General features: G+C 39.5%; 1 protein-coding gene across 11 annotated transcripts in view; it reads left to right on the top strand.

Annotated features, from left to right (window-relative positions):
* The window catches only part of plekha7b (pleckstrin homology domain containing A7b), a 74,782-nt gene that overhangs the window by 50,903 nt on the left and 2,033 nt on the right, over positions 1 to 21,846 (top strand). For 5 of the 11 annotated variants that reach the window (XM_085454726.1, XM_085454709.1, XM_085454691.1 and 2 more), the window contains 18 exons: positions 1,119 to 1,547; positions 1,789 to 2,320; positions 4,464 to 4,547; positions 5,583 to 5,717; positions 6,461 to 6,529; positions 9,447 to 9,518; positions 10,631 to 10,711; positions 10,798 to 10,947; positions 12,346 to 12,447; positions 12,659 to 12,770; positions 12,963 to 13,165; positions 14,514 to 14,705; positions 14,788 to 14,905; positions 15,000 to 15,091; positions 15,298 to 15,516; positions 17,222 to 17,452; positions 18,497 to 18,630; positions 20,146 to 20,294. In XM_085454726.1, the coding sequence (XP_085310852.1) occupies positions 1,119 to 1,547; positions 1,789 to 2,320; positions 4,464 to 4,547; positions 5,583 to 5,717; positions 6,461 to 6,529; positions 9,447 to 9,518; positions 10,631 to 10,711; positions 10,798 to 10,947; positions 12,346 to 12,447; positions 12,659 to 12,770; positions 12,963 to 13,165; positions 14,514 to 14,705; positions 14,788 to 14,905; positions 15,000 to 15,091; positions 15,298 to 15,516; positions 17,222 to 17,452; positions 18,497 to 18,630; positions 20,146 to 20,294 (3,104 nt within the window). Of the gene's footprint in view, positions 1 to 1,118; positions 1,548 to 1,788; positions 2,321 to 4,463; positions 4,548 to 5,582; positions 5,718 to 6,460; positions 6,530 to 9,446; positions 9,519 to 10,630; positions 10,712 to 10,797; positions 10,948 to 12,345; positions 12,448 to 12,658; positions 12,771 to 12,962; positions 13,166 to 14,513; positions 14,706 to 14,787; positions 14,906 to 14,999; positions 15,092 to 15,297; positions 15,517 to 17,221; positions 17,453 to 18,496; positions 18,631 to 20,145; positions 20,295 to 20,616; positions 21,838 to 21,846 lie in introns of those variants that run through there. The other 6 variants (XM_085454776.1, XM_085454742.1, XM_085454767.1 and 3 more) reach the window with 5 other exon arrangements.

The following is a 21,846-nucleotide window of genomic DNA, read 5'->3' as shown; positions in this document are numbered from 1 at the left end:
TCAAATATTTAATGGAGGGCAGAAATGCTCTAAAATATATAGCCAGATACTCGCTGTATACAGAGTTATCTTACATTAGCAGGCTGTACTGCATAGCTTAAATGATCTGTGCAATGTTGCCATCTAGAGACCAATGTACATCACTACCTAATTTTTTAATAATATTTTGGAAAGTGCTCAAAATCCCATTGTTGTGTTCTTTGAAATGAAATACAAGTTATGTGAAATACCCATTAGACATTAGTGTCCATCAACTGTATGAAGTTTGTGAAACTGTAAATAACACACCAAGAAAATCCAATGTTCGGGAATAAGGATACATGTTTTAAAGTATGGAGCATTAGGTTGCAATGCATTAAAAAGGTGGTGCTCTAAACTAAAGTATTTGATGAAGATAAAGTGAGTGATATTACTCCAGTGCTCTGGGGTTTCCATTTTAGCTCCTTTGAAAATGTGCAGTTGGATATTTAATGAATAGCTCCCCGTGCTCTGGATTTGTGTCTCTGCAAATGGATTTGGAAATTACCTTTAGGACCACTTAAGGTTGATTAGAGTTCCCATTGTGTTCTCTAGCCACTGATTAATACTGTGTAATCTCATAACCCTGTAACAGTAATGTCAGGTATAATTTACCTTACATAATATACTTGATAAAACATATTATTTTCCATCAGAATATTTTGAAGTACAACATTACATGGAAAACTGAAGTACCCTTCTTTTATTTCTCCCGATGTGTATCATTAAAAAAGTGTCATGAGGGGACCTTAAACAGCCTCTAAAATTAGTGAAAACTTCCTAAAGAAAAAAAAGGGACTGGGAACTTCTCCGGTCTACTCATTCCTTCGACACAGAGTCTTTTCCAGTAAAGGCATAATCTCCCTGCATCACTGACAACTCGGGGGATATGAATAAAAATGGCATTTTTGACAGGGTAAAAATGACCAGCTGGCTATAATTTTTTTAACCATATGAATTCTCTTGGAAATTACCACTAAGTGATATTAATTCATCGTGTGGGTGAAAATCATCTGACGTCAGTGAAACTCTTTACATTTTTACTGGCAGGTTTGACATTGGTTTAAATATCATATCAATCCTATGTCATGTCTTCACAGAGAGGTGGAGAAGCCAGAGAAAGCTGCACAACAGGCAGTCCCACAGACCAACCATGTCCACACTAACCAGAGCTCATCTCAGCCAGAAAGTGCTCACAGGACAGACAGAGGGGAAGCTCAGAGCAATGGTATCAGACTGGCTCACGGAGACGAGGTGAGGTATGGATTAGAGATCCAGGGGAAACCCAGTCAGACAGCCCCACAGGAGAGAGTAGAGAGACTGTCTCCAGACGCTGTTAATGATGCTGCCCATAAGAATGGACAAAAGACTGTAATCCAAGTGGCTCTGCCACCAGAACAAAATGGAAATCTTGTCTATCAGAGGGGTTTCGTTACACGGGCAGACACTGAGAAGCATGTTCAGAGGAAGAACACGTTGGCTCAGGTGGAGCACTGGGTCAAAGTTCAAAAAGGAGACCCCCCGAAGAGGTCAGTCTGACTTCACACAATCAGTTTGACTCAACTAACATTTCTCTATAACAGCAGCATGACTAATGACAAAGAAACTTTGAGTCTATGCCTCCCTCTAGTGGCTTTTATGAGGATTCACTTATTAGATTGCTTTAATCTTTCTATTGAATTTCATTTTATCTTATTTAAAGCATTATGGCTCTATAATAGATTAAAAAAACACAGCTAAAAGATTTCCTTGTTCTTCTTTCTTTCATAGTGCTCCCTCTGCTGAGTTCAACCTCCCTCGATGGACTCCTCCCTTAAAGCCCAAATCAAGTGCAGCAGATGTCACCTATCAGTCATTGCCAAAGTCTCCCCGTCTACCCTGTGGCAGCAGCTCTCCTCCAGCAACATGCAATCTGCCCAGTGACTACAAGTACGCCCATGACCGGCTCAGCCACTTCCGTATGTCCACTGACGAGCGAATGGCCACCAAGGAGGGAATGGTGTGGCAGCTGTATGAGTGGCAGCAACGGCAGCAGTTTCGTCACGGCAGCCCCACCGCTCCTATTTACACCGGCCCCAACTTCACAGACTCCTCATCTTTCAGAGTGACTGTAGAAATGCCACGCTCCATCTCTGTTCCTCCATCACCATGTGAAGTCCCACCATCATCCTTCAAGCCCCTGTCTCCACGCAGACCACACACTCCTTCAGACAGACGCACAGTAAGGCCCTTGGATGAATTGGCACCAGGGGACAGCACAAGATCAAGCTCACCCGGGCATTTTTGTGCCCATCTTTCTCAGGTAGCACACCTAGTTAAGGAGGCGCTTAGTTTGCCTTTCTTTCAGTTAGATTTGTACATTTAGAGTATTAATTGCAGTTCTTAATACTCTAGTTCTAAAATACTCAATGGGATAAAACAGAGAACTGTGCACAGAGAAATGTTGCATTCAGTGAACAGTAATAATTTAATATCCATTTTATTAAATAAACCTGCAAATACCTGTTTTTACTTTGATTTACATGATGATAAACTGTAGTTAAGATATAATAGGTAAGAATAGTGCACGTGTCATTCCATATTTTTAATTAGCCTCCCATAGATTAAAACCAGCAAAGAACTGATTCCTCTGTGTAAGAGGACCTTTGTTAATTGGATATTAAATATTACTGGTTACATTTTCTTTTGCTTTCATCTAAAAACAAAAAGTCTTTTGACTGATTGGTTATCTAAATAATTAATTGACTAACGAATAAAATAAATGGCAGAGTAACTGAAAATAATACTTGTGTTCCCAGCTAGTTCAATTAATCTCTTCAGTGTATCTTGAATGATGGGAACAGTGGAGTTTTTGTGGATGGTGTGAAAGTAGCCGGTGTGTTGACAGTGTTGTTTCTCTCCCATAGTAAGCTTGGATGGAGACCTGCACATAGTGTTGGATGGAAAGATGAAAGTCCCACCCTTTATGAATTTATGTGCTGATACTCAGTAATTGGGCCTTAAACACTGGTGATACTGTGAGACAGTAAACAGCAGTGGCCTGTCATTGACATGGGACTGAAGTAAAACTCAGTGTTTCACATGTTCTGAGCCAAATGACAAAGGTCTCATTCTCATGGTAGCTTGTGGATATGAGGTGTCACAACTTGGAGAATGTTGTGAGCTCACAAGGACACCATGGGAAGATCGCGCGAGGAGCATGAGAAGGCTCCGACTTTACAGCGCGCACACTTTGATGCTCATGTGAATCGTTTGCAGATTCACACAGTCCACACCCAGGCCTACTCCACAGGTGGTGTGAGCGCATGCGAGTAAAAGCTCGCTACTCTGCCGTCCCCCCAAAACGTCGTAGCGCTCAGACAGCACCGCCACCGCCACAGGAGACGGAGCCCAGGAGCACGTCCTGTAATCCACACCCTGCTCTCTCTCCCCACCACACCCTCCACATGTGAAAAAAATCTCCCTCCAAACCATCACCACATTTGCCAACACACACAACCCTCATAACCAACCCGTTGGCCTTACACAAGTAAACAAAGTGTTGCAGATGCTCTGTTTCCCCTATGATTCAACCAAGTGTCAAGACTCTAATTACAACCATAAAATATAGTGACGCGCAATTATGGAAAACCCTCTAGAGGATACATTTTTAACAAAGGTAGCCACAGTGACTATGCTAGGGAGCGATGTTTATGGGAACTAAATTTAGTTGGCACTGAACTTAGTTTTGGTGCACCCAGCATCTCTGAGGCTGATGGTGCTCTCTGGCTGGAGTGCACTTAAGTAATAGCGATCTGTGTGCCTCTGCGGAATATCATTAAGAAGTATGTTTTATTAGCAGCTAATCCAATTTGCCCTGGGCTTCTCAGCACCCTATAAACATCTCTACTGTATCTCAAACATCAGCAGCGGTCTCTTTCTTCTGATCTCGCATTTAAATAAAAAACCTATTATACAGCAAAAAAATTGTGGCATGGGAATCTCAAAGGGAATGGCTTACAGTGCTTCTCTTGCTGGTAGCAAACAAATGTTATTTTAAGAAAGCAGGTTTAGTATAATTTATGTGTAGTTAATTAAATCTCTTGTTGTTTGTGTCCTTTTAAGCTTCTGTGGTGGGCCTGGTTTTCGCTAATTCTGTGTGTTAAGCAAAAACGTCAAATTTTTCCGAGCCCTGTAGCATCTGAAAACTCAGGGCACACCTTGTTTCGTATAAGAGTAGGAGTGATGAAAGCGAGAAAAGGATAGATGGAAAAAATAAATCTGCTGTGTAGTCAAATTTGTTTGCAGACTTGGAGGCAATGGTTTAACTTTGACTTAGTGTGATGAAGTGATCCATATATCACTTTCAACACACTATTGAAGATTATTTAGTAAATCAGATATTCTGTTTGATTTCATTCTATATGATCTGCGTTAACAAGTGAACGAATTGCATTTCTCCACAGAATTCCCAAATAGAGAGGAGGTCCGTGCCAGCCATGGGCTACATCACACACACAGTCAGTGCTCCCAGCTTGCATGGCAAAACGGTATGAGCTTCTATTACATTAATATTACTTACTTGGATCAATATGAAAAATGGACTTTTTGTAATATTAACAAAGCGTTATAATAGTCTAGGAAAATGAATCCAGGTAAGAACTGGAAACGTAATTAATGGGGGCCGTCTGTGACATTATCACATGTAGAATTTGTTCCAGTGTTTTTGTTCCTGATAGCATTTCTGTTCAGACAGCACAGCAGGCCGTCCTCACATGACAGTCTTTGTTGTGTAGCTCTAGGTTTTACATTTTCAGGTATTATTAGGACACATTGTGTTAAAGGTACATGAATTATCACGAATTCATTCATGACTTCATGCATGAAAAACAATGAATTCATTAATTAAAGTAAAACCGTGTAAAAATATAACTGTATAAAGAAACTATAGGGGGAAAAGTTACTTATATCCAGAACATAAACATACACAGTTTGCTGTTATGTGTAGAGACAACACTGACTTTGGTCCCTTTTATGCTCAGATGATTCAGATGTTGTTGTTATGTGGTTCAACAAACAACAACAATAAAAACATTCCTCTAAAAATGGTCAAGGATTGGACTTAAACTGAGTGAAAAAAGCAAATGTCCACAGAAGCTTTGGAAGAGCTATTGTTCAATACTACTGAAAAAGTCTGGCTTCTTGGAAATAAAATATAAAGAAATGAGGTGTGACTCAAGACTTCTGCACAATACTGAAAATTACAAAAATGAATGTATAAAATATCTGAAATATTTGGGGGCAGGGCCAGTGTTAGATAAGAGTGAGGATGAGGTACTGGTGTTTAACATGTGTTTTTCATAAATGAATTAATGCTATTAATGTGTCCCGTTTTCTATGAATAGGTGACAATTCATGTACCTTTCACATAAAGTGTTACATTATTGGAGGCAGCAGTATACTGGTGTCTCTGCCACACTCCACAGTTACTGCAGCTCAGCCACTTTACTGCCCAGATGATTATGAAATATTTCCTCTCATCCCTCTGTGCTTTCACTGGCCCCTAAACCCGGGCTACGCTACAGCCAGAGGAGCTGACTCTGCTCCTCATTCAGCTTCGGAGGCACCAGGCCAAGATGGCTGGTGCACATAGTCCCAGCAATGCATTCGCTCACCTGCAGCACCACCAGCACAACGGCCTACTAGGCCCCAGCATGCAGGTCAGGGACCCTCATATTTCCCTAATGCAGCCCAGTGCATCCTTTGCCAGTGCATTGTGGTCCCCTGCTCCCCAGCCATTCCCATACATTACTACCCTATCATCGTTACAGACTGTGCAGTTTTCTGATTCTGCTTGGATGTCTTGTTCATTTAACCACTTTGACATGACTTGTATTGTATTAACGGTTATATATTATGGATACTCGGAGCCTTGTGTGACTGTTTGTAAACAGGGATATGCCATGTTTGGAGCATGTTGCTTGTGGCCCATGCCTGTATTTTACACTTTGCGTTGTCTCATAGATGTATAACCTTGCACAACCACAATAATGTCTGATTATCAGAACATTTCTGTGTAGTTGGGAAGCAAACACAATGCTGTAAGAGCAGCAGCGACAACTCCACCCAGTTTTTAGCAACCGACCATTCTCTGGCCATCCTCCACGCTTATGGAGAAATATAAACTCTCTGTCTGACCACATGTCATGCACATGTCTGTGTTCCTCAGTTGTGCATAAGGTCATACATGAGACATTAAACCAGATCAAAACAATTACTTGATTACTTAATTAGAGCTTGACTGTAGATAAAAATACAGAGGTAGAAGTGCACTGTAATTGAGACCAAGTTAATTAAAGTTCTGCTAGAAAATCCCAAATAAAGGCCCTAAGTGTCATCTGATCACGCATTATCCTTTGCAGCTTCATTTCAAATGATTTATCTCTCCATTGCTCATTTAAAGGCTGATGATACTTACATACAACTGAAGAAGGACCTGGAGTATCTAGATCTGAAGGTGGGCCCCAACAAAGTAAATGGCACTTTGTCTTTTTCATCTTCTTCTCCACCTCCCCTCTCTGGACTACAATCTTGTTCTCCTGTCGCTGCCTCCAACATCTGCCTCCCTGTTTCCCTCTTTTCCTTTCTGTCCTCTGTTCTATTTCTGTCCTTTACAATGGAATTAACATTTCTCGAAACTGTCTTCTTATTGCACAAATGATCAATTTAAGGATAAAGAAAAAGATACTTTTCAGTTTTGCTTTGATAAATCCTGAAAATTGTCCAGTGAAACTGGTATAAAGTAATAATGATGCTGAAGTGTTGAAGTGTTTTATTGATGCAGCTCTGTATCAGTAAAAAAAAAAAAAAGAAAGGAAAAAAGCAAAGTGAGTTGAGGGAAGTCATCTTGTGATACGCAGTACAGCAAATAACTTTTCGCTTTCTGGGTTCAAAAGAGATCAAAAAGAGATCAGTGTGTTTGAAATGCCCACGTCATGTTTTGCTCGAATGTGAGGATGATGTGCATACAAGTGAAATAGACCATTGTACTGCTTTTTAAATGGAATGTGACGCATCCCAGTAAATTATGCAGGATCTTTACACATGAATCCCTTCATCCGATCATCCATCGTGTGATACTCACCACTGAGATTTTGAATTGCATGCTAATAAGCACCACTAACAGTACTGAATGTCTGTTTGACTTTTTGCTTTTGTTTTATTTGTTAGAGCATAACAGATGGCCTAATTAGGCTCTTTAGGAAATTTTATGTATTTTTTATGTATTAGCAAAGTAAATACGATTTTATATTATAGGCTGAGTCATAGTTTTATTGTGGTAACTGGTGGAAATGGATGAAAATGTGCAGCGGTGTAAGTTTGCTATGGTCTTCAAAAACTCCTACAGATACTTGGTAATGCACTTAATTAGAGCTGGCAAAGGGACAGACTGCAAAAAACATAGTCAAAACTTGTTTATTTTGAGTTGATTTTTGCATAGTTGGTCCTAACTCGTAAGCACCCACGCCTTTTAAACTCAGTGCCCCAAGAATGAAACTGAGACTTTCTTTTAAAAACTCAAAGTTTCCAAAGCCAAGAAAAAAATATGCTGGTGATCACTGTAATAATTTTCCCAGACTTCATGACGATCTCTCTACAACCACAGAATACATAATAAAACCTTTTCTCACAGACTGTGCAATACCCCCACAAGACTACTAATTGACCGTGACATGTAAAATAAGTGGAATGTCCCTTTAACTGAGTCTCCTATTTGCACTGGTCCATACTGCTGTTCAACGTGTGGTGACCCTAATGTGGGCGATATATGAATAATCAACCTTTTGATCTCTGAAAATTACTGACTCTGATAGAGAAGTGGCTGACAAATCTCTGCGTCATTATCTTGTGAACCTCCGGGTGCGATGCAAAGACCGGCAGTCGCTAGATACCCTGTACTATTAGCCTGATATCAGCAGAGAAAAATATCACAACTATAGTGGAGCTAGTTAAGTCTATACGTTTCTGGAAAATGACAGTTGTTTTTGTTTTTGTTTTTTTTTTAGTTTTTTTTTTAGTAATTTTGTTGCTACGATGGACTTTAAATTAAACCATATAGATGTCCCTGAAATGCAGACTTTCAGGAATTACATGCATTTTATGCATGGTTCCCCATTTTCACAGGCTAATTAGACAGACTAAAATAATTCTAAACCTAAGCATTGTTTTTAATACTTGGTAACATCAGGCCTGTTCACTCATTATTTCAGTACAAATTAAGCAGACAAAATATCTGGAGCTGATTCTGTGTTGAACTTGGACTTGGCTGCGGTTCACTGGTACTCTCAATATGAGGTCCAGATAAGTTGTTATTGCAGGTAAAGGAGGCCATCATGTCACTGAAAAAGAAAACTAAATCTATCACAAAGAAAAAAATTAAAATAGTTTCCAAATCTATGATCTGGTACATCCTTAAAAATAAAAAATGAACTGCCCACCTCAGCAACACAAAAAGGTTTGGAAGACACGTTTCCAACGTCCAGTCAAGCAAAAAACACTCTCGACAAGGTGGTTTAAGAGATGCCTTCATGAATGTAAATATAGAAGTTTACTGGTTACACACAGAAAAGGAGCCTGCACAGTTCTGCAGAATAAACCGCTGGACAGTAAACCACATGGTGTGCCAAAAATGGTGGAGGCAGTGTAATGGCCTGGTAGTGAAGGAAGTAGCGGGATGAATTCTGAAGAGTGTCACAATGCAGATGGCAGCATGGTGGTTAGCACGGTTGCCTCACTGCAAGACGTTGCTGGGTTCAAATCCATCACTGGTCTAGGGAGAGGTTTCAGCACCCCTGCTAGATAGGTGGAAGTGAATGGATTGAAAGCAGAAACCAAAGGGTACTTCAGTGAACCCCTAACCGATCATCTGATGATGTCCACATCACTGGCTACAACTGATTTTTTTATCCAAATGTTATAAACAATTGGACAAAAACCGCATTGTTCCTCCTGTATCCGAGGGTCCTTTCCAGCACTCTGGCATAGACTTTCCCAGGGAGGCTGAGGAGCATTTTAATAATCAACGCCTTTGTTAGGTCTCCACTTAAAAACGTTCCCATTCAAAACCATGGATGTGAAAAACAAAATCTGAAAAAAACTTTTTTCTCCCATACTGGTAATATTAAGGAGTTGTTTGTTAAGTTACAGTAATAAGCATCCTGTAAATAGCAGCGTAAGAGCTTTTTTCCAAACACAAAGATGTAGAAACTCTATCTGCATAAATGTTTGAACGAAGCTATAATAAGTTTTTTTTTTTTCCAATTTTGTATCAGTTTTTTTTTCTTTTGTTTTCCTCCTTAGTAAACTCGGCTTAACTTGTGTATCAGTCCCATTATCTGTAAACTAGAAATATGTATCAGTTTTTTATTTTGTCATTCGTTCAACTTTAGGTTACTGGACGTGACAGTTTAAAGAAAGAAAGACCATCAAGGCCTGTGAAAATAGCAGAAAGTGATGCTGATGTAAGTAAATCATTCTGTTCTCAGGATTTACAAAAACAGTCAGATAAGCACCCTGTTTATCCTTCTCTGTTTTTCCCCTCTAAGATCTCTGTTTCCGACTTCTGACAATCCACTACAGAGAAGCAGCTGACTTTAGTCTGACTTTACTGTGTGTTTTAGTGTGGTTTGCCTGCGTGTGTGTTCTTAAGTTGTGGTAAACAGAGGCTGTAGAGGGAAGGGAACGTATTTGCGTTGCAACACTGTGGGGACACCCATCCATGCAGCACAGTGAGGGCCTGAGAGTATCAACCACAGCTTTTATTTTCCTCCCTGCAATTTAAAGGGAAAAATACATGTAATGGGAGTTTTAGATGTTGAGCTGTTAAATTTTTCAGTTTGATTTCCCAGATTCTGCTTTCCTCATTCTTTGTTTTCTGCTGAATAGAGGTAAATAAGATGGATGTCCTGGCTTTTCATCATTAGCATTGTTCCACTTTAACAATTTATAAGAAATTGCCAGTAAATTTATCGGAACAATGAATATTTCATGCAATTAAAAACAACAATATGTGGCAGCGAAAATAAAAACAGCTTAATTATTAATTGAACAGAATGATAAATAGATCTGAGAAGAAAAAAAACACTGTTTGAGAAAGACTGTGAACTAGGCAGTCTTATGTTGTTTTCATAAACACATAACCCATTTCTGGGAAAACAAATCTGTCACTCTCTGTAAACACGGCTTTCTCCAAAAGTGAATTGAAAATATGGATTCTTGATTATGATTACTCATAATGGGTATTACCAGAGCTCACCCCCAAACTAGATAGTATAGAGGCTTTTGATATCTGGCACTGCACCGATGAGAGGAATTCCTTTGAGCTTTTTACACAGATGAGCCGTATTGACAGACTGAGACGATCAATTTGTCTTATCTGGGTGCATTGTGGAATAGAGTTGAACAAAGGCAAGAATGGAAGAGTTTAACGGTGTTGCAAACAGAAGCCGTATCTAAAAATCTCAGGCACTGTTTTATCTCTTTATTTTCTGTCTACACTCTGCCGTATTATCAGAAGCGATAGGAAGAACTGAGTTTTCCTCCATTCTCACTGTTTCAATATGTTTTCTTTTAGGTGAAATTAAGTCGACTGTGTGAACAAGACAAGATTCTACAGGAGCTAGAGGCCCGGATACGCACTCTGAAAGAGGACAAGGTTTGAGTTGTATATATTTGTTTGTATTCTTGTGTGGTCTATGAAGGCTTACGTGTTTATGACAATGTTATCGTCCCCTGGTGTAGGACAAGTTAGAATCTGTGCTGGATGTTTCCCACCAGCAGATGGAGGACTACAGAGATCAGCCAGCTCATGCTGAGAAAATTGCCTATCAGCAGAAATTACTACAAGAGGACGTGGTCCATATCAGGGCTGAAATATCTCAAGTATCCACAGTAAGACCCGGGATTTGCAAGTCCATTGTGCTTATGACAAAAACTACAGCCTCCTTCTTCAGTGAAACTGGCTCAGACTTTTTCATCCAACTCTCATTTCTTCATATTCTCCTATGAAAATGTGAAATAGGTGCACTGATTTATTGAAGCATGTGCAAACATGTACATATGTGGAAATATAGAGTTTGCACAATTTTAAAAATTTTGAAAGTCAATATTTGGTATGACCACTGTTCAACACAGTCTGAACTCTCTTAGGAACGATATCTTTCTTCTTGGAGGACATAGGTCAAAGGTCAAAGGTCTTCTTTGGCTGTTGGATCCCTTTTTTTCCGTTCCGTGTTCAGATGATCCCACAGTCTTTCAGTAATGTTGATATCTGGGCTCTGGGGAGACCAATCCATGACCGGTAGTGTTCTTTTGTGTGATTTTTATATCTGTATGCTTTTGCTACACTCGCAGTGTGTTTGGCATCATTGCCGTGCAAAACAAATGACAGCTACCCTTCCAGTGAGACCATTTCAGGCTTCAGTGAACAGGAGATGGTACAGCAGAAGGACCAGATGTATGTTTCATGTCCTGTGTCGGGTCTTTGATTTGTTTTCTAGATTATTTTCTTAAGAGCACGGCTTTCAGATATTATTCATCTGCTATAGATAGGTCTTTTTTGCCCTACCACTTCTTCTTCTTTTGTTCTCTACTACTTATTTCCTCTCATTGTTTAAGGAAACCCTGTACACCATTTTTGAGATAAAATGAGTTTTTGGCTAGTACAATTTTTTGAAAAACCTTGTTTTGACATTTGACACTGATGTTTTGGCAGGTAAGGGATCAAACTACTCAGGCTCTTACAGTAAGCACATGCTACTAAAGAAATGTTTTATTGGTTGAAAACAAGATGTTCGCTTCTATTTTTAGTTGTTCCTTTTTTATGGTTTCTGCAACTGGCACAATGTTTCAGGATGACTGTCACTATCAAAATGAGTGCTTAGGGACAAACCTACGGCTACAAAGAAATGAGTAGATTTCTCAGCCACTCAGAAAAAAAAATATTTGGTCAAAAAGTTCACTGATATTCAAAATATTTAGTGTTGAAATGAAAATTACGAGTTTCAAAAGAACATTCACAAATAAACCGCAAGATTACATGAAAGCAAACAAATGTGTCTTTGGCTTAAAGACATTTCCAGGCATTGGTTGTAGTCTGTCAGTGCACACTGCAATTTAAAAAAAAAGAAGAAGTGATAAATCATAAAAATCAGCACTTAACACACCTGGTCTTAACTGCAGCTCACATACACGCCACTAAAACAGCTTTTTATTCACAAGCTAAGTACAGTGTGTGAACACTGTTTTTTTGGCATTGTAACACAGAGCGTGATGTGTTTTGTTCTTTAGGAGATGGAAAATGCATGGAATGAGTACAGCCAGCTTGAGAGGGACGTGGACTGGCTGAAGTCGGCCCTGCAGGGACAGATGAGCCGCTGTGATCTTTCTCAGGTCTGTGGCTCAGTGATCTCCATTAACTCCCGCAAGCAGTCGCTCGCTTTGAATGGGAATGAGCTAAATACTGCTGATGTCATATACTCAGACAAAGCAAAGAACTGGTTCAGAGGATCGTGTGTTGGATTCTAATTAAAATCTGTAAAATATGAAAATGTGTCTGTATGCGTCTGTGTGTGTGTGTGGTTCTGTGTTTCTATGTGAGCAGCAAGAGAAGGTCCAGATCAGAAAGGAGCTTTGGAGGATTGAGGATGTTATCGCAGGTCTCAGCAGCAGTAAAGCCAACTACAAAGTCACCATCTCCTCTGTTACCAACCCAGGTGAGGCAAGCGCTATAGGTTCCATGTCTACAAAGCAAATCGCTGTGGACCTGCGACTGTATCTTCTCATTAAAGCCTGCAGTCATATTTTTGTTACCAATCCCTTGAATGTTTCCCATAGGAAACTAAAAGTGCTGTCTTTACAGCATGTGTGTATTGTTGTCATGTGATCATCCGCATCATATTCCCCAGAGAGGAAATTTGTGCCTTCGGTGTCAGTGTCATCAGTGCCTTCTGTGTCTGGGAGCGCGTCTGCTATGGAGATGAGATTGTCCCAGCAGCAGCAGCAGCACAGCCCCCACCTCAGTCCCAGTAGCCACACCCCCACCCTTTCCTCTAGTCTCAGCCAGCAGCCATTACACCATTCTACAGCTGTCATCAGTGGGCCTAAGTGGGTAAGTGAGTAAACTTAAGCTGGTTTGTGTTGGTTTGTTTAATCATGTGCTCTCTGCATTTGTGTGTTCAGCTTTGGTTGGTTAAATACACAGAAGTGCATTTTGTAGTCTGTGATTTTCAACTTCCCTTTTTTCTAGTTGGAGGTTTTCAACAAGCCATTAGCACTTTCCTTAAAATGAGTCTATTTACCCCTGTTGATCAATGAACTGAATGAAGTGTCAGGAAATAGAGAAATGTGAAATAATGTCCAAAAGTCCAAGAAAAAAAGTGAATATTTACCTTATTTGGCCACTAATTAGCCAAGTAATAAATGTAAGTAAACATTTTTGCTGGTGCTCATGCATCTTTGCATAAAACAAACTGAGTGAGTTAAGAAGATGACATTCAGTTCACTTTTATAGAGCTGTTTTAATCTCGTTATACTATGTATAATGACAATAAAGGCTTTCAATTCAATTCAAGTACGCCCAGCTGGAATGGAACAAGAAAAATGCAGTTAGGGCTGTAACCTCAGTGTTTGGTGTTTTTGAATAATTTGTTGTAAGATAAGCTAAGATGTAATTTTCTCAATTTGCTTTTTAAATTGTGCAAGACAAATGTATAAAAGTAACACTGAGCCCCGTTTAATCAACATTACAAGATAAACTAAGATATATTACATTTGTGACAAAATTTCCAAAACTGTTAAAAACTATTATATTTAATCTAATTATAGTTATCCAAACTGCATAACATCACAGGTGTTGTCTGTAGTGTTACTGGAATCTTAAAGAAAAATTGCCACGTGCTTATGTTGCAATCATATAACAATTTTGAAAATTGCTGCTTACCAAATTGTGACCAAATGCAAACTTTGTATTATGGTTTAGGCTTGAAGTCTGTGGATTTGGTCAGTTTTCCCTGGTTTCCTTCCACAGTCGAAAAAAAATTCTAGGTTAGGTTAATTTTTTTGAATCTGTTCCCTGAGTCCAAGGTGTACTGCCTCCCTCACCTAATCTCAGCTGGAATAAGCTGCAGTGACACTAGCTGGATAAGCAGTCAAGAAAATTGATGGATTATTAAGTGCAGAAAAATAATTAATGTGTATTTCAAAGTTTAAACGTTTTGGAAATGTATTATCTTTGTCATTAATCCTGCTTTGTTTATACCAATGTGTGATGGAAGTCAAAGTGTAACAGCATTTCTATGACTGTATACTGTGTAATCTGTGTCCTAGCCACTGTCATCAGGCTCTACAGTCTATAGAGTTACTTGCTCAGGAACTCTTCATCTTGGTATTCGGGGTCCTTGCAAGGCTAGAGTCCTTCTTCAGTTGTTTTCAGTGGTTCACATTTATTCTGTGCGCAGAATGAGGAAGATGTGCCTCCCAGACCTCCTCTACCTCAGCTCTACAGTCCCGATGAGCATCCCCCCGCTGTGCCTCCCTTGCCCCGGGAGACAACAGTCATCAGACACACCTCTGTACGTGGCCTCAAACGTCAGTCAGACGAACGTAAAAGGGACCGAGAGACTGGGCAGTACACAAACGGGGACGGCAAGGTACGCAGAGCTTGTGTGTATTGCTGTGTTTGCATTTTTAATGTCATGTTGTTTCTAATTTAAATCCACTCATATATGTCAGGTGGAACTCAGGCCTTTCCTGAGTGATCCAGAACTCATGGGAGCTGGTGATGGCTCCAGTCACATTAGTGTTGTAACACCTGGGCATGACGGAGGTTACAAGACATTACCGAGCAGAGGTACATAGACAACAGTCAGTTCATCCCGCCAAAATGCTTTAGAATATTGTTTAAGATGAGAACAGACTTCTAACATCTGTGGTCTTCCCCTCAGGAACGGGCGGATCTTCACTTAGGTTAAATCAGTCTTCGAGCATCTCCTCATACGTTACCCTCCGAAGAGCAACGTCAGCAGTTGGCATAAAGGTGGGGGTAACAACAGAGTGAACATGTCACTCCAACCCCAGATTATATTCATTTATAATATTAATAAGACTTAATCAAGCATTTTAAAAGCAATTTAACAGCACTGTATAATTAAAAAAATGCTATTTTAGTCATATTTCCACCAGTCTAAAGTCTGCCATGTGTTTGCTCTTGTTATCATCTTTCTCTCTTCCCACTCGTCTCAGGAGAGACCAAAAAGTGCCTTGGAGCGTCTGTACGCTGTGGACCCGGCGCAGCAGCAGCAGAGGGGGAAGATGAGCGCTGATGAGCAGCTGGAGAGGATGAAGAGGCACCAGAAGGCCCTCGTCCGCCAGCGCAAACGCACCCTGAGTCACGGAGACCGCCACGCCGCTTCGTCGTCACGCACGTCATCCTCACGCTCACTTTCAGCAGACTTGGGATCAGTATGTTACTAGAGCAGCATCACACGTCACACTCTCACGCACGACGACAACCAAACTGAGAGTGGCGGTCTACAGCAGTAATGCATGCCTGTGTTGAGTGCAGTGGGTCTCGTCTCTGCTTCTCTTGTTACCAAGTTTATATTAAACTATTAAGTTAGTGCGGTATGGCATTTCACTGTGTGGCTCTATCTGTGCTTATTCAGCACGTGTTGTTTTCAGGCTTCAGTAGGTCTTTTTCGCCAAAGTCATTTGGCCTAAAGAACCCATTCAGTTGAGTTGCAGACTTGGATCCCTTTAAGAAAAAAATATTATGACTTAGGAGGAGAATGTGGTCTCCAAGTGCCTTTCTGGTGTGCTTGTCCTAAATGCCCTTCGGTAAAAAAGACCTATACAGATAAGTAGATACGTTTCTGGTCTACAACAAGCTGCAGCATTAAAAGTAGCACACATATATAACTGTTTAAGTGTTCATTATGAGGTGCAGATAATAACATTTACATTAAATAGTGATGATTTTGTTTTCTTTTTCAAAATCTTTACAAGATGAGATCTTGGCTATAAAACATATAACATATTAATGACCTCAGTCACTGCATTTCTCCCTTTTCTCTGCTATGGATTCTAACTTTGCTTTATCCATCATTTCTCACCCTTCCTCACTGACCTGTTCATTTTTCTTTCACATCAACACTATCCTACCACATTGATTTCTAACCCGTTGAAGTGTTTTGTGCTGTCACATAGCAGCCGTCTTGTCTCTCCTCGTGTAGATATTAAAGCCAGCTCTTCCATGTGTCCATGCTGTTGCTGTCCATATATGTGTGTCTGCATGTGTGCGTGTGTGTGTGTGAGGCAGAGAGAAGGAAAGTGCCTACTTATATTCTACTGACCAAAACATTTACGTACACTGAGCATTACATTCTTAAGCCCACTCTTGTCAATGTCATCGCACCATTTTTCTCACCTGATTTTTTTGTTTGTTTGTTTTAAATTTAAATGAAGATAAAACTGAAATCATATGTTTTATAGATTGGGACCAACTCTTGTCCCATTTAACACTTTTCCTGGGCAATGCTGATGTACTGATACTAACAGCACATTACATATCGCAACATACAGTGAGTTAGGTGACTGCATCATGTGCTCAGTGTTTTATCTGCTAATTACTGTTGGCTAGAGGAATCCTTCCTTTTACAAATGTGACTGCAAAAAATAAAAAATATTTTCTAAAGAACTCATTGGCATGTTTTTTTTTAATTTATTGCATTTTTTTCTGTAAACATGTATAACTTTCTTATGTTTGTTGAATTTGTCATCAGTTTGAGTGAAGTGTTGTGTTCTTGTCACACTTGTAGAGTTCTAGCATGCTGTGTTTTGAGATCTTTCATATCAGCATGCATACTCATTTATGCATGTGCCCTCTTTTTTTTTTTTTACCTTTTCACACTTGTACACACACACACACACACACACACACACACACACACACACACACACACACACGCATTTGGACATTGTACATTGCAAGTAAAAACCCTCTGCAATCTTTAATATCATGTTAGGAATAGGACGAGCATGTGTGCCATGAATATAACCACGAAGGCAAGTGAAAGAAGTTTCACTTTTTCTTTTAGTCAAGAAAACTTGGTGGCAGCACCCTGTCCTTTGTTTCACAGTCTACATTTTTCCTGTGTGCGTTGTCCAGTGGAAGAGAGAGCAGGAGTTTGACCTGCAGTTACTCGAGAGGGCGGTTCAGGGGGAGGAGGCTCAGGGAGTTAGGAGTGTCCAGGGGGAGGAAAGACCTCCCGAGCACAAAGAGAGACCCCGCTCGCATTCGGATGAATGGCTGACCTTCCGCTCCATGGCCACAACCCCCCCTCCCACCCATGAGGTTGACCTGGAACCTCTGGACTATGACCTGGACCTTAACAAAGAGGTATTTTTTTTTTTCATTTTTTAAAAATAAGAAATACAGCTGACTAGGAAAAATGTCAACATAGGAATAACATGAAAGGGGGAAAACAGTGCACTGAACGTTAAAAAGGAGGCTACTCACCCCAAAAAGGAGTTTTTCTTTTATAAAATGAATACTGAAAGTGAATAAAAAGAAATATTTACAGAAGGAATATTTAAAATGATGGGAGGCGCCACAACCAAGCCCTTTTTTTAATATTCTCATTGATTGGATTTCGTGGATTGTGCTGCTGATCTTTAAATTCTCAGATGACATTTTTTTTCTGTTTGTTTACTTTTTCTTGGTATTTCTCTCCCATTTTTGAGGAAAATAAAATAAACTTGATTTTAAAAATACCTAACTGTATCAAATGGGACACAACAGATTTCCAGTCAATAAATGTCACTCGTCTTTTTTTGCTGATTGGCTGGTAGAAGTCAATACTGGTCGATACTGATGTTCCACTGATATTTTGATGAATCCCTAAAAGGCATATACTGAAAGGTTTTATCATGTTTAAAGAATATGTTAAAATGAGCAACAGATAAACAGCACCTGCACCAGCAAACGTGGCACATAATTAATAATTTCCTACACAATGCTGTCGTGAGGCAGCCTGATTAGACTGGCTGACAAACTTGCTGCTGAAATTATGGAAAAAGCATCAGAAAGTATTGCAGCACTGTTTCTAAATAGGTATTGAAGAAATGAGCTATAGGCTGGATGCTGGCGGTATAAAGTATGCATTAGTATGCGACAGATAAACGTCATTGTGTGAAGCTATACAAGTGCTGAAACTTTCTGCCTGTACTAAAATGAAAATAGCATTTTAAAGATACTTCAGGGCACAGCTCTGCATATTTAGTCTCCATATTTTATTACAGTTTGTCCTATGCTTATTTGATCATTTTCAGGATTACAAATCTTCAACTTGCGTAGTGAACTCGTATATCATTTTTGACCTCACAGTAGAGATCACAATAAAGTGGCAAACATCTTAATTCACACACTGCATCTGTGTTCTAGCTGTCCAAACCTCAGAAAGTGTCGATTCCAGAGCGCTACGTGGACTCGGAGCCTGAGGAGCCACTCAGTCCTCAAGAAGTGGAGGAGCGTCATCGTAAGGTGGAGCGTATCAAAAGCATCTTGGCAAAGTCCAGGTAGATGAAGTGTAACTAAATAAACCCTGAAGTTACATTGGAGTGTTACTCAACTCTGATGTTTTAGGAGAGTAGTGTTTCCATACTACTAGTCAAGCAAATGCAATCAGTTTCAAGGCCCTGAAGATTCTGGACTATAGGACTGTAAAAAAAAAAGCATTGAGTCACCCCTAATTTCTTTATATTTTGGACCCTAGGATTCAGGCTTTCTTGTAATTTTTTAAGGATCTTGAGCAACAAACAGCCTTTCTTTCAAAGTTTTTCTTTACAGACTGGCTGCGTTTTTACTCATTTTCAGTGAAGTCTTTGTACCTCACCATTTGTAAAAGGATGTGTTTTTTGTTAGGCCATTTAACACTGATGTATATGAATCAAATATTTTTTTAAAGCAACCTAACTCAAGGTATTATTCAGTTTTGTTTCTACACATAACAACTTTGGAAGACACATTTTTAAATTGTATCTTTAGGTGCTTTGTTACTAGCAGCCCAATTTATTCTCATTTATTTAATAGAATCTGCAAAAATGCCACAGATAACACAGTCTGAGTGTCATAAAAAAGTGTTCTTGTACCAACAAGGTAATTCCCAAAGAATTATTAGCCAAGGTATGCATATCATGCATTTTGCACAGAGTGTCCTTAAAACATTTAAGATGCATTGGCAGAACTAAAAAGCTATCTACAGCAGAATAACAGTATCTGAAAGTCATACCGTTAAGAAAAAGGGAAAAAAATCCATCAAATACCTGACACAGGAGAGATGCATATGTCCTTTCAATCCATCAGGACGTCATTCCTAAGGAAGGGAAAGAGGAAGAAAAGACTGAGGTATGCCAAGTTACACAAGAACTGGACTGAAACCCAGAAACAACAGGTATTATAGGGAGATTGATTCAAATTTGAAATTTTTGTTTCACATCCTACTCCACCATATGCAAGGTACAAACTTTGAGATTTACAAACGTGAGTGCGTGTAAAACACAGTGGAGGCTCTGTCATGATGTGAAGCTGTATTTCAGCCAGTGTTGGTGAGGATTTTATTCAATTAGATGGAAATGTCAATCAGAAAAGAACCATCAGATTTTGATTCACCATGTACTACCATCTGGAAAGCATCTGATTTGTAATTTCTTTATTTTTGAGCATGACAGTGATCCCAAACACACTGTCAGTGCAGTAAAAGCATGATTGATGACTGATGGCATCATCAGTCATGGATTGGCCTCCACAGAGCTTCAGCTTTACTGAAGCAGTGATCTAGGGAATAGGACAAAAGTCAACCGACATCCAAGCAGGAGCTTTGAATATCTTCATTCATAAAATCATGTTTCATTAGGTCACAGCACCTATTGCTCATATTCCTAGCAAAATATAAAGAAATGAGGGGTGTCCAAGATTTTTGGACAGTTTGGTATATCTCAGGCTTCTTTTTGACCTCCCTCTAGGGTCCTTCCACATTTCTATGGTGTGTGAGATTTTTGTTCATTTGTTGCTTTCATTCTTTTCTTTTACAGTGTGCAAAACCTAGCACCAGCGGTGTCTGCGGAGAAGCCAGAAGAGGTGCCAGTGGCGCTCGACTCAGCTCTGCAGGAACAGGAGCGGATCATCACCATGTCCTACGCTCTCGCCTCAGAGGCTTCGCTCAAGAGCAAACTTGTTGCAGGTTGGTCTCTCATCTAATTTGAAACCATTATCTGCCTATTTGAACCGTGAGTGTGAAAAATCATTGCAAAAAAAAAAAAAATGCTGAAAAAAATAATAATTCCACACAAGCTGACGGCTTGAGTGGAATTCCTTCTGGGATCATATTGACATATTTTTGTTGAAGAAGGGATAAAGAGAGAGGGAAGCAGTCTTTCAAGAATTCTGGATTGATGAGGTGGGGCGTAAGGTGCAGAGTCAAGCAATAAGGCTGTTCATTTCCTAATAAGTGAACGTTATTCCTTACTAGGATCTAAGATAGTCTCTAATTGCAATCCATGTAGGATCTTTTAGGCTGGGGAGGAATCGCTTGATGAGGCCATTTTGTGATCTGATCAATGACCCAGTCAAACTCTACTCCACATCTGCATACTGTTGCTGCCGCTTTGAACGTAGCTCTGAACCTGCATAAAAGACACTGCGCCCACATCTCATCTCTTTCATACTCTACAGCAGACAGGCGAGTTAATTTTCACCGTAGCTGCAGCAGATTGTCAGTCTGCCTGCCTCGCACGCACACACACACACACCTATGCACACACATATATATCTGTCACACACGGTAAGACTCAAGCTGTCAGCGTGTGAGGAAGTTTAATATGCACAGTGAAGCAAAGTCAACAATTATAACATTATTTCCAGCATAGAGAAATGCCAGAGAATATAACTGGTGGCATCTTGTCAGTGGAGACTGAATCAATGACTTTCTCTTCCTTTGGTGTTAAAGTGAGGTATGTTGGTGCACTTTCAAATCCTTGAATTAAAAGAAGAGTCTTTTCCATAGTATTATGCATGAGAGACATCAGTAACTCCAGCATAAAAGCAGGAATATCTGTCGCTGCAATATCACATACGTGTGGTATTTATTGCAAAGGTGTTTTCATTGTTGGATTTTTTAAAATTCTTTGTATTCATTGGATCTCGTCAAATCTGTAATTTTGTACAGGGAAATGATTAATGAGCTACAAAGTTATCTTCTTGTTCAGTGCCTCTTGTTTTTTTGTATATAAGCAGATTAATTAAAAATGAATATTAACCAGTCCTAATCACGTTATGATGACCTATTAAAAAACGTTTTTTTACATTTGCATTTACATCTACATTTTCAGATTTCTTTAGTATACTTCATTGCTATTGAAGTTGGGTGATATGTATATGTATATATACATGCATGTATTCACTATTGTTTAAAAAATGCACTATTAATTTGTTTAAGTGCTGTTTGAAATGACTAAAATTTCCCCCAAAACTGATCCAATTTTATCGAAAAATCTTTTTAACATTTAAGAAGACCAATATAATAAAAAACCATAAGCAGTGTTATTGGACTAATCCATATTTCCCATCCCGAGTGTAATAGATGCACAACATAGAAACTGTAAGTACAGTTAAAAAGTTTCATGCTTATATTTCTTTTCAGGAAAACATGAATATGAAACTATTTCACTCTTTTGGCTTCTAACAACAAATGTTCCTTCTCTCTTTCCCCCCCCCCCTCTTGCCCTCTCTCCATA

This window comes from Copadichromis virginalis, linkage group LG1 (assembly GCF_057382275.1).
Source record: "Copadichromis virginalis isolate Kocher_CV1m ecotype Utaka linkage group LG1, C_Virginalis_male_GT1.1, whole genome shotgun sequence".
NCBI lineage: Eukaryota > Metazoa > Chordata > Actinopteri > Cichliformes > Cichlidae > Copadichromis > Copadichromis virginalis.
This window is presented reverse-complemented; position numbering and strand designations above follow the sequence as displayed.